General features: G+C 42.5%; 1 protein-coding gene across 2 annotated transcripts in view; it reads left to right on the top strand.

Moving 5' to 3' along the window:
- Positions 1-2,324: 2,324 nt before the first annotated feature.
- DBNL (drebrin like) overlaps positions 2,325-23,328 on the top strand; it is a 54,105-nt gene continuing 33,101 nt past the window's right edge. For both annotated transcript variants that reach the window (XM_030201769.1, XM_030201768.1), the window contains exons 1-5: positions 2,325-2,351; positions 2,852-3,085; positions 20,134-20,189; positions 20,904-21,016; positions 21,650-21,724. In XM_030201769.1, the coding sequence (XP_030057629.1) occupies positions 2,344-2,351; positions 2,852-3,085; positions 20,134-20,189; positions 20,904-21,016; positions 21,650-21,724 (486 nt within the window). In that variant the 5' untranslated portion in view covers positions 2,325-2,343. The remainder of the gene's footprint in view (positions 2,352-2,851; positions 3,086-20,133; positions 20,190-20,903; positions 21,017-21,649; positions 21,725-23,328) is intronic.

The raw sequence follows: 23,328 nt of genomic DNA, 5'->3' as shown, positions 1-23,328 counted from the left end.
CCCTAGTGGTCACTTCCATAATTGCAGTTAGAACACAGATCAGGGAATGAATGGAGTTTTCCTTTCTCAGAAACACAGTTTACACTTGTCACTACTCTCCAACAAAATAAATCTGTTTGTTTGTTGTTTTTTTTTTTTTTTTGGGGGGGGTGGGATTCTATTACTAGAAAATAATATAAAGGGATGGTACTGCAGCTTGTCAGGTCAACTGCTTTGAATTAACTCATTCAAACTTTTAGCTGACTTTTTAGCCTGTCGATGTCCGAGAGATTCCCTTTGTTCCACAAGAAACTACTACTACTACTACTACTACTACTATTTAGCATTTTTATAGCACTACAAATCAAATTCATACTTTGTACCTAAAGCATAGTCTATCCAAAAAGAGGGACCATGCCACAATAATGACAGAAAAACACCTAGAATTTATTATTTCTAATGTGCCTTTATCCAGGGCGGAGTACAACTAAACATACACAAAATAAAAAAAAAATCACACAACAATAATTATACAACATCCATACTAAACAAGCAAACAGAAGTCAAATGAACCTGACTCAGAAAGGAATCCTTCAATCAAACACAAGGCAGTCCTGTTCAAGCAGACACATGATATGCCAGACACAGTAACTACTTCTTCAATTGTCTTTTGAACATTGGCAACTGTGATTCATTTTTGAGTTGTAATGGCAGTTTGTTCCACTCTACAGGGCCAACTATAGAAAAACAGTGCTGGATATAGAGAGAGCACTAGTTCTTGTCAATCCAGATGTAACCATTCCAGAGCAAGCACCACAAGATCATGTCCCAATGGTCGTGTTGGTACATACCACTTCACAGCATATTTTTCAGGTAACAAGAGAAATCCTGATACAATTCACAATGAATCATCAGCAACAATTTATACTTGCTACAATAACTCACCCACAACCACTTCAGTCGCTTCATGTGTACAGTTACAGGCTCAGATCGTGATAAACTGAACAAAAGCCTAGCTTGAGTTAGCAGACCAGCAAGGCCTGAACCCTTAATATACATTTCACTACTATTCTGTTGGGGTTCAGATATTTCAGACTCCATAATCCCAGTGGGGCTAGAAAACAAGAGGCTGTTTAACTATTCCATGGTTCAGGGCTCTCCTCTGTATCTGACTGTGCCTGGGAGCTGGCTGCCTCAGAGCACACCTCAGTATTTCAGAAAATGGAGGTAGATTAGCAAGCTGCCATTGGAGCACCCACCTGCCATGACATACTCTGGTCACCCTTTACTCCTTGCACCATTTACACCACAGTATACAGTTTATTTTGTTTTTAAGATGTGAAGTTTTTGTTTATTGGCTGTATGTATGCAGTTTACCACATAAAATGTATGTGTTTTGTTTTTAGAGTAGGGGATATTCATCATTAACCTTCTTTGAATGCTCTGATATTATGGCCCTGTGCTGGACACACAGTGGTTAAACTAATGTAATTTTTTTCAGTTTTCTTGCTGATGGTGAACCTAATCGCATGAAGTAGTCAGAGGTCACCATATTTTGTTTTTCTATTCTCATCAGAGGGCGGCGTCACCTAATGTGATTCCGTAAATTTCCCCGTTCTCTCTGGAATGGCAAACTAAAGGGGTTTCCACTATAAAGCAGTGCTTTTATTCATTGTTATTTACTTAAAAAGTTAGTACCATCTTTGTCGTGTCACATGTTTCCCAAAAGAACAATGCTGAATTCTGCTCTTTCACCAAGTCCAGTCACTGAGCCAGCCTGGGTCCCTTGTCACCAGGGCTCTGGGTAAACTTCTGTGGATGGACCCTCCCCCCCCTTTTTTTGTTTTTGTTTTCTCAAATTGCTCCTCCCCCAAATCATGCACCTACAAAGCTGAATCGCTTCCCAAGGTGCAATAATCTTAAAATATTTTGCTTTGTCATATCAAACATCTTGGTATACAAAAGAACCCAGTCTATGTAGGTGTCAAATAGCTGCCTTTTTTTGTCTGAGAGGGTATTTATCACCTCAAGGCTGGCTTTTATGTATGGGCACCCAAGTAAGGCATGGCCCCTTTTGCCCATAGATAAAAGTGACATGTCCAGACAGCGCAAGTCTTACTAGGCTGCCACTTGAAGTCTTGGCAGCCATTTTGGAGCAGTGCTGACAGCAACAGCGCCGGGCAGGAAAAAGTGGGGTCCTTTCCTATCCCAAAGAGGCCACTAGACCACCAGGGCATGATAGGGGAGGGGATGATACCCCGAGGCCTGCCAGCCAGCCTGCCTGCCTAGTTGCTCACAAACCGGGAGACACGGGAGGCTGGAAAATCCCACTTGGACATCTCACAGTGTCCTCAAAACGAGGACATGTCCAGGTAAAACCAGACATTTGGTAACCCTATGCTGGATCCAGGGGGATGCAGCCCTTCTGGGAGAAAACAGTGCTGGATACAGGGGGATAGGACCCTTCTGGGGCGAATGAGTGTTGGATGCAGGTGGATGCAAGTTGCACTTGCAACCAGCCTTTCTGAGGAGAATGTGTGCTGCTGGACTGGTGGATACTTTAGAGGGTTGTGTAGGTGCAGCTTCGCGGGAAGGACCCCTCCCTTCTTTGGAGGAGGCTTGCTGCACTCTAAACAAAATAGTGATCTGTTTTTAAGGTGGTACGTTGAGGATCCGGGAGGAATCTGGGTTTTACCCAGACCCGCCACAAGGCCAGTGCTGTCTTACTGTATATACCCCCAAAAGATTTTAGCTATCTACCTATTCCCAGCCCTACTAAACCTAACTTCTCGGGGGGGCGGGGGGGGGGGGGGGGGGGGAGGGAGGGAACGATCTTTCCCACTGCTAAAACAAGCGCCTTTATATTTCTTAGCAGCTTCCCTGTCCGCCGCCGGCACCACCCCCATTGCCTAAGAGCCTCCCTCCTCCTTGTGTGCTTCCTCCTCCGGGCAGAGGAGGGCAGCTCTAGGGCCGAGCTGCAGCTTGGGCGCTGGACTGCAGTGGGTGGGTTAAGTCGATCAGACATGGCTGTAAACCTCAGTAAGAATGGAACAGCACTGCAGGCAGCCTACAAAGACGTGGTGGACGAGAGATCCAAAACAAACTGGTAAGCAAAGAAGCAAGGACGCTTCTATTGTAACTTCCTTTTCTAAACCTGCCGCCTCGGGTTGGGCTGCGGGATCCCCACCCTAGGGCTAAGGCTCTGCCTTATTTCCTGCTTGTAATCAATTGCTCCCTTGCTGCTCTCTCCCTAGCCCGGACCGAGAGAGCAGCCGGCGAGCCTGATGTACTAAAGAGACTTTCTCATTTTGTGACAATGGGGAAAATGTTTGAATCCAGCCTAAATCGTGTGGCTGTCATAATAACCGTCCCAGTGTTTGCCAGCGGAACTGGAGAGACTGCAGGAAGTCAGACTATACTGCACTCCTGGGACCAACAAGAGGCGGGAGGGAGCGGTTTTGCGGGGTTTCGCTTTCGGGGCACGTTTCCTGCCCGTTGCAACAACTGTGGGGTTGGCAAAGGAGATCGGTGGCCTTATAGTGGCCCAGACATTCTGGATCTAGTCGGTGCTAAACGAAAAGGGGAGGTGTGTGCTGGGCAGTACCGCCTGCATTTTGCAGGGACGCCGATGTATTAATTCTAGTCTTATTATACCTGTGCTGCTTCTCTGGAGTTTTTATTTAAAACAAAGAGACCGAGTATTTATTAGCAGTATTCTCCAAGATAATAGTGCATTAGAAAAGCAGTTTCGCCTCCTCTGTGCCCACCATTTGTGACTGGGACTGCTGGTAGACTCAGATCTCCATACCGCAAAAACGTGGCTGAAGCAGGAAGCGAAGAGTCACCTTTAGGGAGAAGGCTTCTAAAGCAAGCAGCAGCGACACTGATAGGCTGTACAAATAGACTAAGATCTTTCCTGTTTCACACTAATATTTTATTTACGAGGTGATTATTAACGTTGAATTGTTTCAGATTTCCTTTTATTTGTCCACTTCCACTGTGACTCTTAAACCCAAGTGCTGCTGCTCTGAGCCTCCTTAGAACTTTATGCAATGCAGATCTGGTGTTAACCTGAGTATGCTGTAGGCAGGCATCAAACTAGTGCATGCATGGTATGAGTACAGCACAGACTCCTGAAGACAAAACCACATTTTGGTGACGCAAACATAAAGCATGAATACAGTACACACATCTGAAGAGTGGAAACCCTTACAGATTTTTTATTTTTGTTACATTTGTACCCTGCGCTTTCCCACTCATGGCAGGCTCAATGCGGCTTACATGGGGCAATGGAGGGTTAAGTGACTTGCCCAGAGTCACAAGGAGCTGCCTGTGCTGGAATCGAACTCAGTTCCTCAGTTCCCCAGGACCAAAGTCCACCACCCTAACCACTAGGCCACTCCTCCAGATACCACACTATCACAGATTTTAATCAGAGTTAGCTTAGCAGGGGTTTAAAAAGGTTTGGACTGTTTCCTAAAAGAAACATCCATAAGCCCTTATTAAGATGGACTTGGGAAAACCCACTGCTTATTTATAGGATAAACAGCGTACAGTGTTTTACTCTTTTGGGATCTTGCCAGGTACTTGGCCATGGATGGGTAACTGTTGGAACAGGATATTGGGCTTGAGGGACCTTTGGTATGGCAATGCTTATGTTCTTACAGTATGAGCCCTTTGCAGGCATCACACACACTGATATAGGAAAATTATGAACACAGCACAAACAAGAGTGAATTTGGGAAAAGGAGAATTAAAAAATAAACAAACAAGGGTTGTGCCCACAGACATCCCACATATGTTACATTCCAAAATGATATGCAAATTTACTGTGTTAAGTTCAAGGGAATTTTATTAAATAACAAAAGTTCAGTGTTATCTATTCTTTTGTATTAAAATGGATATACCCAGGAGTATTAGGAAATATTTCTTTATGTTAAGTGGGGTGAATATATGGAACTGCCTCCAGGGAATATAGGTGGTGATAACAGAAGCAATAGCAGAATGAAAGAGAGCCAGGGATAATCATGGAGAATTCAAAGGTGTAATGTGTACAGCCAGAGATTGAGCAGACTCTGTGGTATTGCACCAGAAATGTCCGGACTAGAATAATCTTATTCTTATCTGTCATTGGGGCTTATTTTCAAAAGCACTTACACTTACAAAGTTGCATAGGTTACTATCACGCATATTTTCGAAAGAGAAGGACGCCCATCTTTCGACACAAATCGGGAGATGGGTGTTCTTCTCGCAAGGTCGTCCAAATCGGCATAATTGAAAGCAGATTTTTTTTGACACCCTCGACTGCTTTCCGTCGCGGGGATGACCAAAGTTCAAGGGGCGTGTCAGCAGGGTAGCGAAGGCAGGACTGACCAGATGATGACCACTGGAGGGAAACGGGGATGACCTCCCCTTACTCCCGCAGTGGTCACTAACCCCCTCCCACCATAAAAAACAAGTTTAAAAATACTTTTTTGCCAACCTCTATGCCAGCCTTAAATGCCATACTCAGGTCCATCGCAGCAGTATACAGGTCCCTGGAGCAGTTGTAGTGGGTGCAGTGTACTTCAGGCAGGCGGACCTGAGGGGGGGGTGGTTGTGGGGCTCAGCACCCAAGGTAAGGGAGCTATGCACCTGGGAGCAATTTCTGAAGTCCACTGCAGTGCCCCCTAGGGTGCCCGGTTGGTGTCCTGGCATGTGAGGGGGGACCAGTGCACTACAAATGCTGGCTCCTCCCATGACCAAAGGGCTTGGATTTGGACGTTTTTGAGATAGACGTCTTTGGTTTCCATTATCGCCGAAAACCGAGGACGACCATCTCAAAGGTCGACCTAAATGTCAAGATTTGGGAGGCCCTGACCATATTATTGAAACGAAAGATGGACGTCCATCTTGTTTCGATAATATGGGATGCCCCGCCCCTTCACGGGGACATCCTTAGAGTTGGGCGCCCTTAGAGATGGTCGTCCCTGTTCGAAAATGCCCCTCCATGTAACTTTGTAAGCCAAAGTGTGTTGGAAATATGCCTCCATGTAACTTTTGTAAGTCCAATGCTTTGAAAATATGCCTCATTGAATTCTGTGGTTAAGCCCAAAAAAGCTGGACACCCAAGTAAAATCAAATTAATATTTCCATATTAAGTCTGATATGTTTTCTTCTGTGGCCTTATAAAAAAGGTCAGACTAGATGTAAAGATCACATGGCCTATCTGTGCTTTTATACCTGTATAAGGGGATCTTTTATTAAAGATTAGCATGTTATCTGCCGCAGGGCCCATAAGAATACAATAGGTCCTGTGGCAGATAACATGCACTAATCTTCAGTAAAAGACCCCTTCAGGTTCTATATGGGGGTGGAAAAATATTTAGAAAATTGTTTTCAGCCAAAAAAAATATTTAGTAGCGAAGAAAGGGGTTTTTGGTGGTTTTTTTTTTTTTTTACATTTTTGCCTTATCGTTTTTAGAATTCTATTTTATGTTTCTGTCCCCTTTCCCTTCTTCCAGGCACTCTCCCCTCCTTTTTGGCTTCTTCCATTTGGTTCAGTAATAGAGTTGTGCTTCTGGCAGTCATTTCAACACTCCTGGGTATTATTGTGCATTGTCCAGCATGTCAACTCTTCTCAGTCGATATTTAATCCATGTTTCTTCTGTTGGATGTTATGTCCCCAGTTTTGGGTGCCTGGAATTTTCCCAGCCTTGTTGCTATGCATACATCGGTTGAATTTGAGGGCAGATTTGAAGGAAGATATTCGGCTCAGATCAAGTTGAAGTGACATTTTGGGAAGTGGAGGTGGTTGCTTGCTTAAACAAAAGGGAAGTGATAGACATTAGTTCTTCTTTTTTTGAACCATTAACCTTGGACACTGCAGGCACATTACCCCTGCCTTTCAGTTCTTGGATAAATGTGACTTATTTAGAAACTTTGGGTAATATAAATAGGAGCTTCTGAGTGAGCTCTGCTTCTGATATGAGCAAGGGTTTAGGGTTATATGCAGTTTAAGGTCCTCTGGGCAGGTTGTAAACAGGGTATAAGCATCACCATACCGGAACAGACTGAAGGTCCATCAAGCCTAGTATCTTGTTTCCAACAGTGGGCAATCCAGGTCATAAGTACCTGGCAGGATCCAAAAGGTAAAACACATTTATGCTGCTTATCCCAGAAATAAGCAGCAGATTTTCCCAAATCCACTTAATAATGGTTTATATACTTATAGGAACATGTCCAAACCTTTTTAAAACCCTGCTAACCTAACCACTTTTACCACATTCTCTGGCAACAGATTCCAGAGTTTAATTACACTTTGAGTGAAGAAATATTTTCTCTGATTTGTTTTAAATTTACTACTTAGTATCTTCACTGTGTGCCTCTTAGTTTTATATTTTTGGAAAGAGTGAACCAGTGATTCGCATCTACCCGTTCCAGTCCACTTGGAGGCATATTTTCAAAGCACATTGGGGCTCATTTTCAAAGCACTTAACCTTACAAAGTTCCATAGGTTACTATGGAACTTTGTAAGGCTAAGTGCTTTGAAAATACGCCTATTAGCCTCCCAAAGTTCCATAGAAACCTATGGAACTTAGCCTCCCAAAGTGCTTTGAAAATATGCCTCTCAGTGTTTTATAAACCTCTGTCATATCACTCATCAGCCAACCTTTTCCAGCTAGCCTCTTAAGCCTTTCCTGCTAGGGAAGTCATCCTGTCCTATCCCTGTCATTTTGGTCGCCTTTCTGTGTACCTTTTCTAATTCAGCTATAGTGTGGGAATTAATTTGGTAATTACAGCAAAGCATGTCTTTATAATCCAGCTTTTCTGTTCTTGTGTATATCTTACTTCTAGGTGGATATTTCAATATATTTAATACTTCAATTTCTACTTCCACCCAGTAGCATAGCCAGAAGTCCATTTATGGGAGACCCATTCATTTCATCTCTGTCCCTTTCCCCGGCCTGTGCTAAAATTAATACCTTGGCTGGTGGGAATGCCCAAGCTCCGCCAGTGGAAGAGATCCTCTGAGCCCCTCATGCCGTCTGTGCAGCGGGAAAGTTGGCAAAGCGCTTTCAGCTGCAACATCAGCACTCCTTGAGCATACACAGTTCAATGAGTGCTGCAATTTGGGGGTCCCAGACCCTTTGTGGCTACACCTCTGCTTCCACCATTATTAACCGAAGTAAATTAGAGGTGTTCTGATAATTTTTAGAACCCCCTCCTCCTCTTCCAGATATCACACTGATACATTTAAAGCTGAACACAGCACAGACAGCTGAAGAGTGGATCTTTATCAGTGTCCCATGCAAACCTGAAGAAATGGACAGTAGGGCTTCCTGTGGATGTTCCACCAAAGTATGAGTAGACTTGAAAGGTGAAATAAAAAATAAATGTGCATATTTTTATGCCAAAGAGTATAAGAACAGTAAGGGATACAGGATTGTGAAACAAAAAAAGAAGAGAGCCCTTCATCATTCATAGCCCTTGAAGGGAGTGGGGGAGTATCAGTCATCATGAAATGCTGACGCCTGATGACAACTGGATTTAAAGTCCATGTCTACAATCTTCTGGAAGGAGCTGTTCATGGCCTTCAGATGAGGACCAATACACTAAAGACTGAGCTGGGGAAATTGGCAGGGGGTGTAAAATATGGGGAAATCAAGAGAGATGCGATTTAAATCTGATTGATCTAAATCACTGGTCAAGAGGCAGGATGAATTTGATTTAAAACAAATCTATGTAATATCTGCCATCATGTTTTGAATATAATTAATAGTTATACAGTATTACCATTCATGATGGTATTTTTGAACTAGGTTCATTTTTATACTTTCCAATCCAGTGTGTTGGAAAGAATTATTCATAAATGGTCTAAAATTGTCTGTCTATATATCTGGAAGCAAAATAACTCTCTGAAAATTTACTGGAAAAGGACCTTATTTGGCATGGGGGACAAACCAATGGAAAGAGACATCATGTTAGAAAATGGGCCAGATTGGACTGTGGTGGTTCCAAGGAATTAAGCTCCCCCAAACAGTCACATTTCTAAGGGAGAAATAGTTCCAGATTTTGCAGCATAAAACTTTGACAGAGTGGAACATAACAGTTAAAGAGAATTGCACTTTTCAAACTTACTCTCCAGGTCATAGACAAACAGAGAGCCTACACACACACACTTGTGCATTCAGTCACTCACTCATTCTCTGTCTCTCATGGGGCAGCCTTAGGGATTGGAAATTCTTATTCTCAGATAGGCTGCCTTTTAGTGATTCAGGTGTGCATTTCATTTTCTTTGTTGAAAATCCTACTGTGACTGAATCATACACTTTTATTAGTTGCTGTATGTAGTGCCAGCTATTGCCTTGTTGCTGTGGGCAGGGCCAGATTAAGGCACTGGATACTAGGGCACAAATAATTTGTTTTTGGAGGAGGCTGTCAGATGGGCTTTTCCTATGAGTTGTCTTACTCTCTCTGTTGTCAGTGTTACAAGCAAAGATCTAGCCAATGGAGAGGCAGTGGTGGTGGAGCACTGGAAGGGGAAGGGAAAGGGAGGGCCTGGGGAAGGTCTTATGCAGAAGTTACACTTGTACAGTATGGGCTGACATTGAAGATTCAGTGAGTGTCTTAGGGATGGGGGGAACTGCTGCCGCAGTTTGAACAAAAAAACTCTCATCAGTTGCAAGACCTTTACATGATTGGCAGTGCTGTTGATGATGGTGAGGGAGCACATAATCAGCAGGCTGCATCACAACACTAGAAATGTGTGTATGTGAATGCGACACGTGTGTTTCTGTGTCTTTCACTGGTGGACCAGTGTTGTATTAATAGAGTTTCCCTTTGAAAATTTGGACTGGGAGAAGTCCATTACTGCAAATGTACCCATGTGTTTACTAAGTGGAAGGAAAGTTTCCATGTGGAAAATTTATTAAAAAAGTAATTAGCTGGTCAAATTCCTTTGAAAATTGTCATAATAACTGATGTCACAGGGGCACCAAAAGAAAGCTAAATATTATTTTCTATTGTTTCATTCATTTAAAAAGCCTAAGCTTTCTGGATTTATATTTTGGGACACATCGCATGTAAATCTCACTCCTTGGGGTGGTTTATCCTTGGTATCTACCTAAGGCAATGGAGGATGAAAGTGACTTACCCAGTTTTCCTGGTTGCCAGCCCACTGCTCTAACCACTAGGCCATTCCACAGTCCCTTTGCCCACTTACGACTTGCTGCTTCTGCATCCAGAACCAGGCCCTGCAGTTTTCCCTATGTTGCTTCTGGAAAGTAAAGTGTGTTGGAAAAGCCATAAACGAAGATCCTAGAGGGCTATGAAAAGGATGAATGAGACCATATAGAGGCTTTAGAAAATAAGTTAACAGGGATCCATTATAAGAGCCTATACATTTGTCTTAGTATAGGGCCTTAGGACAATAGCACCCTGGTTAAATTGTAAAAGCCATCTTTTGAAATTTTGTCAGTGATATGGTTCTTTTTCTTTCAAAACAACAGGATGCTTGGGCACCATACTATTTCAGTCACAGTCACTCTCTCCTCTCAGACTCTGTCTCTAACTGGAGGCACTAGGAGCCTCCTGAAAAAAGGAAGTAATCTCTTTTAGCAAATTTGGCCCTAAGACAGAGAAGACTTCTCCCAAAGAGGCTTCTATTATATCGCCTTGTGTCTAGGTGAAGTCTGACAGATCTCCCATAGGTCTACTGACCTCATCTGATGGGCCCCAAAGGATGCCAAGCAAGAATCCTTTTCCTCAGTAGGGCCTAGATCTACAGGTTCAGATCAGTTAAATGTTCACAGATAGTCTTTACCAGCCACTGGGACTGAAACTGAGGGCCATAAGTCATAGAGTGCCAACAGGAGTCAGTCCTCAAAGAAGAAGAGTTGTACTGCATCTATCTGCTAGAGGCAGAGAAAACTGGCAAGCTCCAGGGTTGCACCACTCCTTATGCTACTGTCAATGTCGATGGAACGTTCCAGATTTTCTGCCTTCACATAACCCACTAGATTGGACTGGTCTGGCAGGAAAATAAGGAATCGCCAGTTGTTATCTACCCTGAACCCTAGGCCCATGTAGCAAATCTCAGCCCTGGTTTCAATAGAGCTGAAAATCCAAAGAGCTGGATGAATCTTTCCTGTTCTAACTCAGGAACAGAACTGGAAGGGAGAAGTAAAGTTGAAGATATAGGCAGGTGATAGAGATCTGAGTCTAGCTAGACTTGTTGCATAAAGCTCCCTGTTCTAGTCTCCTGAGGATTGGTAGCCCAGCCTATTTCAAAGCTGTAATAGCCTGAGGCATGAAAGGAATTTAAAAACTAGGACTAGCTCATACTCTGGCTGTTGGCCTGGAACCACCGGCAGCCTTAGGTTTGCTAGGAGGAAATGCTGTGAAACAACAGAGAACTGACACTGGGTTTGCACTGGTGTTGCACCAACAATTTAATGCAGACTGAAGCAGCAGGATTGTCTGTTCTGTAGCTCTCGTTGCTGAGACTGTTGGCAGGGTTTTGTTGCTTTGCTGTGACCTATCCTGTAAATATTGCAAATCCCCCCCCCCCCCCCCGGATTCTATAAATGGTGACTAAAGTTGTGCATGCAAATTAGCACGCATAGCCGATTTGTGCGGGCAACTTTATTTTATTTATTTGGATTTTGCTCACACCTTTTTAGTAGTAGCTCAAGGTGAGTTACATTCAGGTACACTGGATATTTCTCTGTCTCAGGAGGGCTGACAATCTAAGTTTGTACCTGAGGCAGTGGAGGGTTAAGTGAGGATTTGAACCGGCCACCTCTGGATTTCAAGACCAGTACTCTAACCACTAGGCCATTCCTCCACTCAGCTTAACAAGCCAATCAGCTCCAGTAATTGGCTGCTAACAATTGGCCTTAATTAGGATTTACATGCAGATTGTAGTCTATAATGATCTACATGTGTAAATTTTTTTTTTTGGGGGGGGGGGGCGTTCTAAGATTTTTACATGTCAGAATTTGGTTGAACCGCACTTAATTTAGGCACCAGCTTTTAGCAGATGTAATTGCCGGTGCCTAAAGTTAGGTGCAGTTTATGCCCTAAGCGCTGTTCTGTAAAGGATACATGCCCTTTATAGAATAGTTCTTGGCACCAGGGGCATAGCTATCATGGGGCCACGGGGGCATGGACCCCTGTAGATTTGACCCTGGACCCCCTGCTGCAACCCTCTCGAACCCCCCCTTGCCGCCGCCAACCCTCTCCCACTGCGTACCTTTGCTGACGGGGGACCCCAACCCCCGCCAGCCGAAGTCCTCTTCTCGGCCACGTGGCGTCGCTTGCTGAATGATCTGATCAAGTTTCTGTGCATGCATTTGACGTCCTGCATGTTGTACGTGCAGGACATCAGACGCACGCACAGATTCAAACTTGATCAGATCGTTCGGCAACACCGCGCGGCCGAGAAGAGGACTTCGGCTGGCGGGGGTTGGGGTCCCCCGCCAGCAAAGGTACACGGCGGGAGAGGGTTGGCGGTGGGAAGGGGGGTCAAGAGGGTTGTGGTGGCGGGGGGGGGGGTCGTCAACGCTGCGCAGCCGAAAGAGGACTTCGGTTGGCGGGGGTTGGGGTCCCCCGCCAGCAAAAGTACGTGGCGGGAGAGGGTTGGCGGTGGGAAGGGGGGGTCGAGAGGGTTGGCGGGGGGGGGGGGGGGCTCGGCTTATTTAAAGGAAGCGAACTGAGCTTGTCTGTGTAAATTGCACTGTGCTCACATTGCCTTATTTGATGCCTAGAAGTGTACATACATTGATCTTTCCCCAGAGCTATAGCTCGGCCACAGAGGAAGGTATTTGTACCACACTTTTCCCTATGCTTAATTCCTTCCTCCTGCCCAAAGGGAATCGAGTAAAGATCCTACGGAATATGTGAAGGGGTTTGCAATGTATGACAGGACTTGTCCATGCTATAAGAGGAAGTGAGATACCTTTTAGCACTCCTGGCCACTGTTAGTACATTAGGCTGGACTGGTGCTATTCTCCACCTCACTCCTACCCTGTAGCAGAAGTCGATGAGCATTGAGACTGGTTCAGATCACTTCTTCCTTACGTGCCAATTCACTCTCTGCGTTCTTCTAATCAGCATGTCGTCATTCCTTCTCATCTGCAGATTCATTCACACTGAGCCAGATCAACTTGTTTTTCTGTGGTTGCCCTTACCCAGTGGAACCCCACATACCCTTGGATCTTCGTATTAAGCTCTCTTTTATGAGTTTTAGGGCAGCCTTTAAAACATAGCTTTTCAGAAAAGCTTCCATTATCCTTCTTTTTTATTTTTTTAAATACTCCCTTTTTTCTGTTTCTTATATTATCCACTGTAAACCACTTAGATTTTGTGGTTTGTGGTATATTAAATAAAGTTGAACCTTGAACCTTAATGTTGCTTTGAGAGGAATTAGTGATAACTAAAGAAGCTAAAATAGATGATAAAGGCTCATAGGCAGAAACAAATGTGACTGTCAGCGACTGTGAAGAAATTGCAGATTTTCTAGATATTACTGCGTTTTAATCTAATGTTTCTGTATTGCTTTACTTGTTGAAGACACATGCCTTATTAGGCCAAGCCCCTGCCTCAAAAAGGTAACCTCAACTGCCTTAGATTTGAGTGTAACTATGGTGCATTTCAGCAGGCAGGCATGTATAGAAGGAGCTTGCTGCTTTTACTGCACTCCTTCACGTGCAATGAATCTTGTCTCAGTTTTGTTTTGATTTTTCTTGCATTTTCCTTCTCGTTCTGGATAAGCATTGCTACGTTGCTGCATGTCTCTGACAGGCTCACCAAGTCTTATCCTGGTTTTCCGGAGTAGAAAACTGTCTAAGGTGAATTTTTGTAATAAGCTTTTAACTTAATGTAAAGTCCACTAAGTTTAAAAATTACCAGTGCTGTAGACAACTGATTACTCTTGCCCCATCTACAAGCCTGTTACCTGCCTACATGTTCCTTTAATAGGAGTACCTTTGCATCTGTGGATATAATGCATATGTCACACTGATCTTTTGAATACTTCTTAAATCTGTCACATTTAATTCATGATTTGACATTGACTCATAACCTTCAGCTGCTAATTATCACAGAGAGCTGACTAAAGGATGGTGAATCAGAAGCATTACCACTAGCCTGTCCATCCAACTATTCAAACCTAGTTAAAAAAACAGAGCCCATAAAACTTTAGGAGGCATGACTAGTATTTCATCTATTAATTTCCTTTGAAATTAGCCTTTTCTCCCCATCTTGGTTTATTAGCTATGTTTTTTGGGGGTTTTTTTTCTATTGTACCTGTGGCTTGCCAGCTTTTCCTTTACTGCTGTCCAGATCTAGGTAATTAGCATTAATGAATTTCTCACCAAAATGTGAGAACAGTATTCTGATGTCATTTTAGCTGGGGGTTTTTGTTTTTTTTTTGGTTCGTGCCAAGTATTTTGGATATTCTGGAAGATTTGGGATTTCAGCAATATTTGAAACTAACCAGTTGTAAAGCTGGTCATATTCTTGACTTTTTGTTGTTGTTTTTTTACTATACGGGAAATTTCCATTTTACACACTCGGACTTAACTCATGGACCAACCATTAATTTTATCTTGCCAGCTAGCATACAGAACATTTTAAAATTCTCTAAATAAAAAAAATTGGATAACTTAAAAACATCTTTGATTTTTGCCTCATATTCACTCCATTTTCAGCACTACTGTTCTCCTCTGGAACATTAAGATAATCTTTGGAACATCTCAAGTGCTATAAAGCATTTTTTTCCCCACTGAAATGTGTTAATCTGTCTACTAGGGATCAGTCTTGATTACTTGAAGGGCTACATTTTTGAAGAGACACGTTTTGCCAGTCAGATAGATGGTGGTTTAAGAGGAGATGAATGTGGTTTGCAGTCTTTCTAGAATCTGATATCAAGAATATAAATTGGGCAGTTTGTTGAGCTGAAAAGTGCCCTTGAAGATAATTTGAATTATTGGGCAATCTGTCCATGGTTAAAGGATAGTTCTGTACAGGTTCTTTTGCCTTATAATAATTTTGGTGATGAGAGTTTCTGTTCAGTTGAGTACTTTTTCTAAAGATCTAAACCCAAGTCAGCCTGTCAGGATAATTTGGTGCTGGTGACTGATCATTCTGCATAGGATTTTATACATGGTGGTGCATTAGCTTCACATGGTCCTGCACTGAGGAGTACGTTGAGAGCCTTTAATTTGGTATCTCTTTTCAGGACTGGAGCATATTGTGCTCTCAATAAATACATTAATACCCCATTTCCAGCATTCCCAGTGAAGCATATTAGAGCACGTTTAAGCTCCTATATCTGGTCTGTCGTAAATGTGAGCCTGTTGGAAGGAATCCAGGAGTCAAGACTGCTTCTGAAGAAGACCCAGCCGAATCAGGTGGATATCTCCAGTTATATGTCCAACCTGTCTTTCCAAAGTTAAGGATAATCAATAGAAATAAAATAAAACATGAAAAAGAAAATAAGATGATACCTTTTTTATTGAACATAACTTAGTACATTTCTTGATTAGCTTTTGAAGGTTGCCCTTCTTCGAAAGCTAATCAAGAAATGTACTAAGTTATGGCCAATAAAAAAGGTATCATCTTATTTTCTTTTTCATGTTTTATTTTGTTTTATTTCTGTTGATTACCTTTAAAAGTGGACTAACACGGCTACCACACCTCTCTGCTCAAGAAAAAATTATGGAGAAAGTTCTACTTTTTGCAACTTTGTGATTTATCTTGAGATGGTGAATGTGTTATATCCAAGGCAATCTAGATTTCACAAATGTCATAGTACAGAGTCGGCACTGATCTCTTTGATTACAGTTAAACTGGATGGTGGCAGGTTTGTCTTGTTAATAGCCCTAGTTATGACTTCAGTATTTGACTTGGTAATATGATCTGCTATTTCTGCATTTATATGAATTTGGTCTTCATGACACTGCCTTGCAGTTGTTCCTTTGGTATTGGATCATGTGAAATGCCACATGCTCCAGTCTTTATTCCTTACTATGTAGAGTTCCTCAAGAATCTAACCTTGCTCCTGTTTTATTTAATATTTTGTGCCACTTGTCACATTAATTCAGGATCACGGAGTTAATGATTATTTGCAGATGAACATTCAGTTAGCTTCTCTCTATAGAATTCTGTGGCTTACAATACACATCTGGCACAACCTGATTTTTCTTATTTAAACACATGCTTAAATTCCAAGGCAAAGTGTCTCTGAACCTAAATGGAAACAACCCATCAAAATCTGAGGCTATGTGAATTTCTAGAAGAACTGAAGTGCCCTTGCTTTCACCATCAATCTCGGGTTTCTTTGAAACAAGTGATTACCCTACTGGGGATATCAGTAGATGCTAATTTGATCTACAAGTATATATTTCAAATTTGAATTAGACCTCCTTTTTCATGCACAGAATTTGATTATTTCCTCTCTTTCGGGAACAAAAGCACCTTCATTTGTTGTTACTTTCCTGGGTTCTTAGTAGATTAAAAACACATACATATTGTGGTTCAAGCACCCTAACCATATATATATCTTTAAAAATGGAGGAAAAAGGCCTCTTTAAGTCTGCAGTACTTGCATAATCTTCAACTTGATAAGGTAACCAGCAGAACCGCACTTCGTCATTGGCAAAAAAAAAACAAACCTCCCTGTGTATTTCATATATATATATATATATATAATATATATATTCTTCTTTCTCTTTATTCAGCTTCTTAAACTTTGATTATATATATTTTTTTATTTTTTTGTATAAAAACTTCTTGTAAGCAGGTAAGTGTGCTTAGTTGTCTGAGTTATTTTATAATCCTGACAGGGTCCTATTTCGCCCATAGCTTTGTCAAGGGAATAATTGTGTCCAATGTCATCTGCAACCAAAACAAATTGGGTTAAGATTGCCACAACGCATGTATCAAACATTCACTAGAAACTTTCTGCATTTCTTCCTTTGGCTTAATATTGTCCTCACTGAATGAGGGACGTTCTGCATCTCTGCTGTAAAATTTAATAATACAGAATTTGTACAGGATATCTTCTTTTAACGGGCGACAGAACCAAACATTGTTGAACACACCAACACTCAGTTCAGCACTTACTTGTCATTCCACAGCATTCATCTTAGCTGACAAGATCACAAAACCTGGCGTCTCTGTTAAAATGCTGGTGCCGTGTTTTGTGATTATTACTCCAAAATATAATGATCTTTACTTGATTTCTCTTCCACTTCCGTATTACGCCTATGTTCTTCTCCAAATTAGAATTCTTCCTTGTAACATTTGTTAATGAATTGCAGTCACATACTGAATGGTTGCTCTTGCTCCCTCTACGTCAAAGCTCTACACGGTGTACTGTTTTGCCACTCGACATTTTCAGGAGCTAAGACTTCATTACTCTAAAAACAATCTCAGGCCAACTCATGGCGCTGCTCTTAAACCTTGCAAGGACACCATCCGCGCTAGGTGTCTATTACTTTGGAGTAATAATTACAATGAGACAAGACTGTGATTGGTGAACTTTAAAAGGAAGAAGCAAAGCGAGATAAGGTGGAGCCTTATGGAACTTAAGAGACCCTGAAAGATATGATTGCACCATATGGGGAGTGTACATTGAACATTGTATAATGAGTGTGTAATGATTGCAAGACTCATACTGGTGAAGCAGTACTGTGACCTTGGATTTTAAAATAAGTGATAAAATTTATAGAATTGTTGCAATTTTTAGTGTTTAAGTGGTTTTTGTTAGGAGACATTGAATTCAGTGGGAATATCCTGAAACTCCCGACTGGTTGGGTGTGCCCTAAGAACTGGGTTGAAAACCTCTGGATTAGACAATAGGAATGCTCTTTTTGTTAACCTTTCTGCTTAATCACTGAGGCAGTTACAATTAATACAAAATACTGCCATTAGACTATTATGCCTTGCCCTCATCATGTCAGTCCACTGCTGGCACAACACCATAGGATTCCTGTTAAGTACAGGATTCATTTCAAGATCTTGACCATGGTATTTAAGGTCTTGTTAACTAGTAAACCTTCTCGTATATTCCAGTGTAAGCACCACCTTATTCTATCACCACATAAAATATGGCTGGAAGTTACTTGATGTATAGTCTTTAATTACCATGGCCCATTACTGTTAAATTCTGTTCCTTTAGATATTAAGGCTAACATCACCTGTTCTTTGTTCAGAACAGGTTGAAAAGAAGGCTTTCCAGGCAGGCCTTTGGGGAAAGTATAGAGTTTGTCATGACTCCTGAGACGGGTTTCTAAGCAAAGGCCTTTTCTTTCTTCTTTATTATTGCCATTTTATTACTATAATGTTACAATTGTTTTATGTTCAAGATTTATGACTTTGATTTTTGTTAAACAATATTTGTATCGTGGAGTCGATATTGAAAACAGCTCCTGGCCAGTTAAATCACCTGTTTGGGGCTAACGGTTCATTTTCAGTGGCACTTAATTAGTTAGTGCCGATGAAAATAACCAGTTAGCACCAAACTGAAACCATTATTTTGAGGGCATTCTGTTACCAGCTTAGAGGAAGAGGGTCCCCTGTGTCAGTTTCCTGCATACATGAGAGCCCAGCAATTCTCTCTGTCCCAAGGAGTTTTGCTGTGAATCATTTCAAAGTAGAATGTGGTGTGATTTCAGGAACATCCTGGAATGAAACTTTTTTTTTTCCGTTTTCACTTGCCAACAGAATTACCTTTTAAAAAACGTTCTAGGAGATACTTTTGGAGAACTTTATACAGAGGGATGGGAAAATGCTGACCTATCTAGAGTTCGAGAGGCAATGCGCTGGGGGATTGTTGGCGAGGCTGGCTTACCATCAACTCTCACATTACATCCATGGGCTCCCCAACACGAGCCTACTACCTGAGTTTGGGAAGAATATAAGGGAATTTCTAGCTGGGGACGCAGCAGGACAAATTTCGGTGTCATGGTTACATAAGGTACTGGAAGGGGAACGACCCAAAAGAGATGTCAAGACGGTCGCTGAAAGATGGAGTCAGGAGGTGGGAAGGAGAATAGCAGAGGGGAAGATATTGGCAGCGCTTCAGGGGGGTGCAAGGGTGGTGCATAGCGCTGAATTGCAGGAATGCCACTTTAGAACCATACATAGGGCATACTTCTCAGTTAAGCAGGCGTGGTATGCGGGAGTGGTGGGAACAAGTGCGTGTCCAAAATGTGTGCAGTGGAGAACGCATCATTTCTTCATGGTATGTGGCAATGCAGAGACATACGGGGGTTCTGGTCGGCTCTTTCCCGGTTTTTGAGTTGGGTTCTCAGATATCAGGTGGGTTTATCCTTTGAGAGGGTGTTATTTAGTTCAGTAAAATCTGTATATTGTGGAAAAAATGCATCCTAAATCACTGGGTATCGAATAAGGCCCCATCGTACTGGTACTGGAGGAACAGGCTACATGAGCTTATGTTGTGGGAAATTCGTGATGCCCGCAATATGCCAAAGAGGCGACAACGATTTATCCCCACGGGCGCGAAGTCAAGTCCTGAATGTTTTAGGATAGTCATTGTGCATGAATGGAGTATGACAAGAATGCATGAGTGGTGAGAATTAACGTAGCAGATTTCAGATCCTGGGTGTAAAACATCTGCTAATTTGATTGTATTAGTAGGCCTGGAGGATAAGATGGTGATTAATGAGTTCGCCGAGGAAATTCAACATGATTGTCTGCCAATAACAATATCAGCATAGCACAAAAGAGGGGGGAGGGGGAGGGAATTCTAAGGAAAGGGGGGGGAGAGAAAATGTTAAAAATACCGGCCAAAGGCCAGTCAAGAATTTGGTTTGTTACAGCATGGATTGTTTGTGAAGTTTGTTACATGAAAGTTTGTAATGATATAACATGCAGAAATGCCAATAAAAACCGTTTAAACATAAAACACGTTCTAGGAAAAGTAAAGTAATGGAGAACCATCTCAAAGTATTGTTAACCAGTCTGATCTTATATAGCAGTAGCTTCCAGATGTGTGTACACCTCTAAAGTATTGCACGGCTCATTTCCATTTTCTAACTAGTAAGTGAAACCAACAAATGTATTCACTAGGTGGGACAAGTCATCTATCTGAACAGGAAGAGCCAATTCAGATCTCTGAACATTGTCTGTATGTGCTTTCTCTAGGGCCCTCTTCACTTATGAGGGTAACAGCAATGACATCAGGCTGGCCGGAACTGGAGGTGAGTGCACCCCTCTGGGGACAATCCTCTCCCCATCTCTTCCTCCCTCTTCCTCTCTTTTTCTCTTCCTCGCACTGGAGGCGAGTGCACCCTCTGGGGGGGGGGGGGGGGGAATCCTCTCCTTTTACCCTCTCACACTGGAGATGAATGCCCCTTCTGATGTGGAAATCCCCCCCGCCTCCATTTTCCCTCTCTTCCTAGTACTGGAGGTGAGTGGTGTTCTTTCTAATGGAGGAGAATCTCTGCTCCCTCTCTTTCTGCCCTTCCCAGCACTGGAGATGAGTACTCCCTCTACGGGACTCACACATGGCATTTAACAGAAATTGGTGGTTGCACAGGAGATAGATGTATTTTGACTGTTTTTAATGTGAGGGGAGCAGTTCCCTTAACTAACTCCTGAACTTGCAAATCATGGAGCAGTAGACATGCCTTCACTCACTTAGCGTCAATGAAACATTAATCCACGTATAAGTGCTGGGTGCTGTCTGTGATGAGGTTTCTTGAGGTCTGTGGAGCTGAGCTGAGTAATAGTTGAAGGATGCTAGTGGAGACTGTACAGTGAAAGATAGGGGAATGATGTTTTAAGGTGGTGCCACTGAAGTCTCCAGGGAGAATAACATAGTTTGGAGGGTGACTGCTTTGCTACAGGGATGGTTTAAGAGGGATTCAAGAAGGATTGGGCCCTCTTGAAGCTTCTTTCCTTCCTTCCTTTAGATGGCGGCCTGGAGGAGCTTGTGGACGAACTGAACAGTGGGAAGGTGATGTATGCTTTTTGCCGAGTGAAAGACCCAAACTCTGGTCTGCCCAAATACGTCCTCATTAATTGGGTGAGTACAGTCAATGGGAACTCAGGAAACACTTGTTAGACAAATGATCAAAACAGTATTTTATTGCCAGCTAAATTTCTACCAAATTATTAGCATAATGGTTAGAAGGGCAACAGCCCACATCCAGCTTATAGTCTTCCCCTACAAAAAGTTCAGCTGTGTATTCATCCTAGCATCATTCTGCACTGACCTGCAAAGAGGCAGAGCCCTTGAAAACACAATACAAATGTGTAGAATTAACCCCTCTGTAATGGTATTAGTGGCTTCATTTCATTAAATCCAGGCAGAATGATGAATTAGGGGAGGAGAGAGAGATGAAATGGGGATGTGTCATGAAAAGAACATTCTCAGGACCAGATTAGAAAAGTCCATGATAGGAGTGAGCCACTTAACTGTATTAGCCAACCTGAGTGTTGTATTCCAGTCCTGACTGGGCTTCTTCCCATCTTGGTAGCCTTTAGTTAAGGCTCATAGACTGTGGTAGGATAGGAGTTAAAAAAAAAAAACCAACAACTGCCAGCAATTTCGAAGCACAGACAGCAATGTTACTATTGTTGGGGAAGTGTCTGCTCTGGTTTGAGGAGATCAGGAAGGAATACCTGTTTTAGATCTGTCATCTTGTTTTTTTAACAGACTGGTGAGGGGGTGAATGATGCCAGGAAGGGAGTCTGTGCCAATCATGTCAGCACCATCGCAAACTTCTTAAAGGTATAGTGTGTGGTTCTTAGCTTATAGTACCATAGTAGATGATGGCCAGGGTCAGTGTTAGGGGAGTGCAAACAGTGCTAATGCCCTGGGCCCTCGTGCTACAGGGGGCCCTCTAAGCTTAACTAAAGCTGAAGCCTTCTGGTGGTCTTTGTCCCTTGCCCCTCCCCCCCACGTATCTGCCCTGGGCCTCAGCATATTTAACACTGGTCCTGAAGGTAGCAGACCAGTTGGCCTGTTCAGGTGAAAAGAATGTTTATTCTTTCTTTCTTGCTTGCTATCAATGTGCTCACCACAGTACAGGTGTTGGCACAGTTTCACAGGATCCTTGCACAGAGAAGTTGTGTGACTTACTGAGGTTGCCACAGTAAACATTATTGATTGAGTTTGAACCTAACTGTGTAGGTGTCTTAGCTTAATGCTGATAAGTTTTAAGGGTCCCTGAATGGAGAAGTAACCTAGTGGGTTTGATTCCCACTGCAGCTCCTTGTGACTTTGGGCAAGTCACTTAACATTCCATTGCCCCAGGTACAAATAAATACCTGTATATACTATGTAAAGCACTTTGAATGTAGTTGCAAACCACAGAAAGGCGGTATATCAAGTCCCATTCCCTTTCTCTTTCCCTTGAGGGGGCTCTAAAACTGTGCATCCTGCTGTCTGCCCCATTAGATGGTAGTTATGCATCCCATTGTAGGAAGCAGTTTTTCAAATCTGGTGATCTGTATAGGGCCTAGAATATACTTGGCAATATTGGGCCAACCACCCATCTTTATAGCCTTCATGGTGCAATAGAGAATGTGATACAACAACCACTGCATTTCTGTCATATCAATGGTAGGAGTGAGCACCAGCATATCACTGAGAATACTTAGAGGTTGTCAGAAACATAAATCTGCCCCTTCACAGCCTAATCCAGCCTTGGTTGGAAAGGGTATAGAGAAGTGCACAGAGCAGCCTTTTAGAGACCCCTCTGTGGTGAGCAGGAATTCTCTGGCTTTTGGTAATGGTGCAGACACTGCTTCTGTGCCCATGTAGGGCTCTGGGTGTCGTGCAGGGATCTGGATCATCTTTGGGGACCAGCCATAACTTGTGTCAGAGGTTTGCACAGAGCTTTTGAGGGCTTCTCTTCTGAACCTGCATACAGGGACACATTAGGAAGTGTGGCGTTTAGACTCAAGTTGTGATGCAGAATCATAAGAACATTAGTGGTCCTGGAGCAAAATTGATTCTTTGCAGGTTGTTAGGATCAGCTGGTACCTACCGAGCTCCAAGATACTTATTTATGTTGGAAAATAAAAATGGATCGCAAGGGAAAATAAAGTGCAACAAGAGTTCAAGGTACCAAAACCTTAAAATGTATCAACAGCAGTGGTTTCACATAGCCCATTAGAAAAACGTTTTAATAAGAGGTTTAAAAATTATGCATAATAGCACAAGAATTGAAATAAACATTGAATAAGGTCAAACCCAAATAAATAAATATGTTTTCCAAGATGCCGTGTAGACCACTGCTATTGTTACATTGTAAGGTTTTACTTTATTTTCTCTTGAGTTCTGTTCCTTCTCCTGTTTGGTTTCCCTTATTCTCTGGTAATGCCTCCTCT

Source organism: Microcaecilia unicolor, chromosome 4 (genome assembly GCF_901765095.1).
Source record: "Microcaecilia unicolor chromosome 4, aMicUni1.1, whole genome shotgun sequence".
Taxonomy (NCBI): Eukaryota; Metazoa; Chordata; class Amphibia; order Gymnophiona; family Siphonopidae; genus Microcaecilia; species Microcaecilia unicolor.
This window is presented reverse-complemented; position numbering and strand designations above follow the sequence as displayed.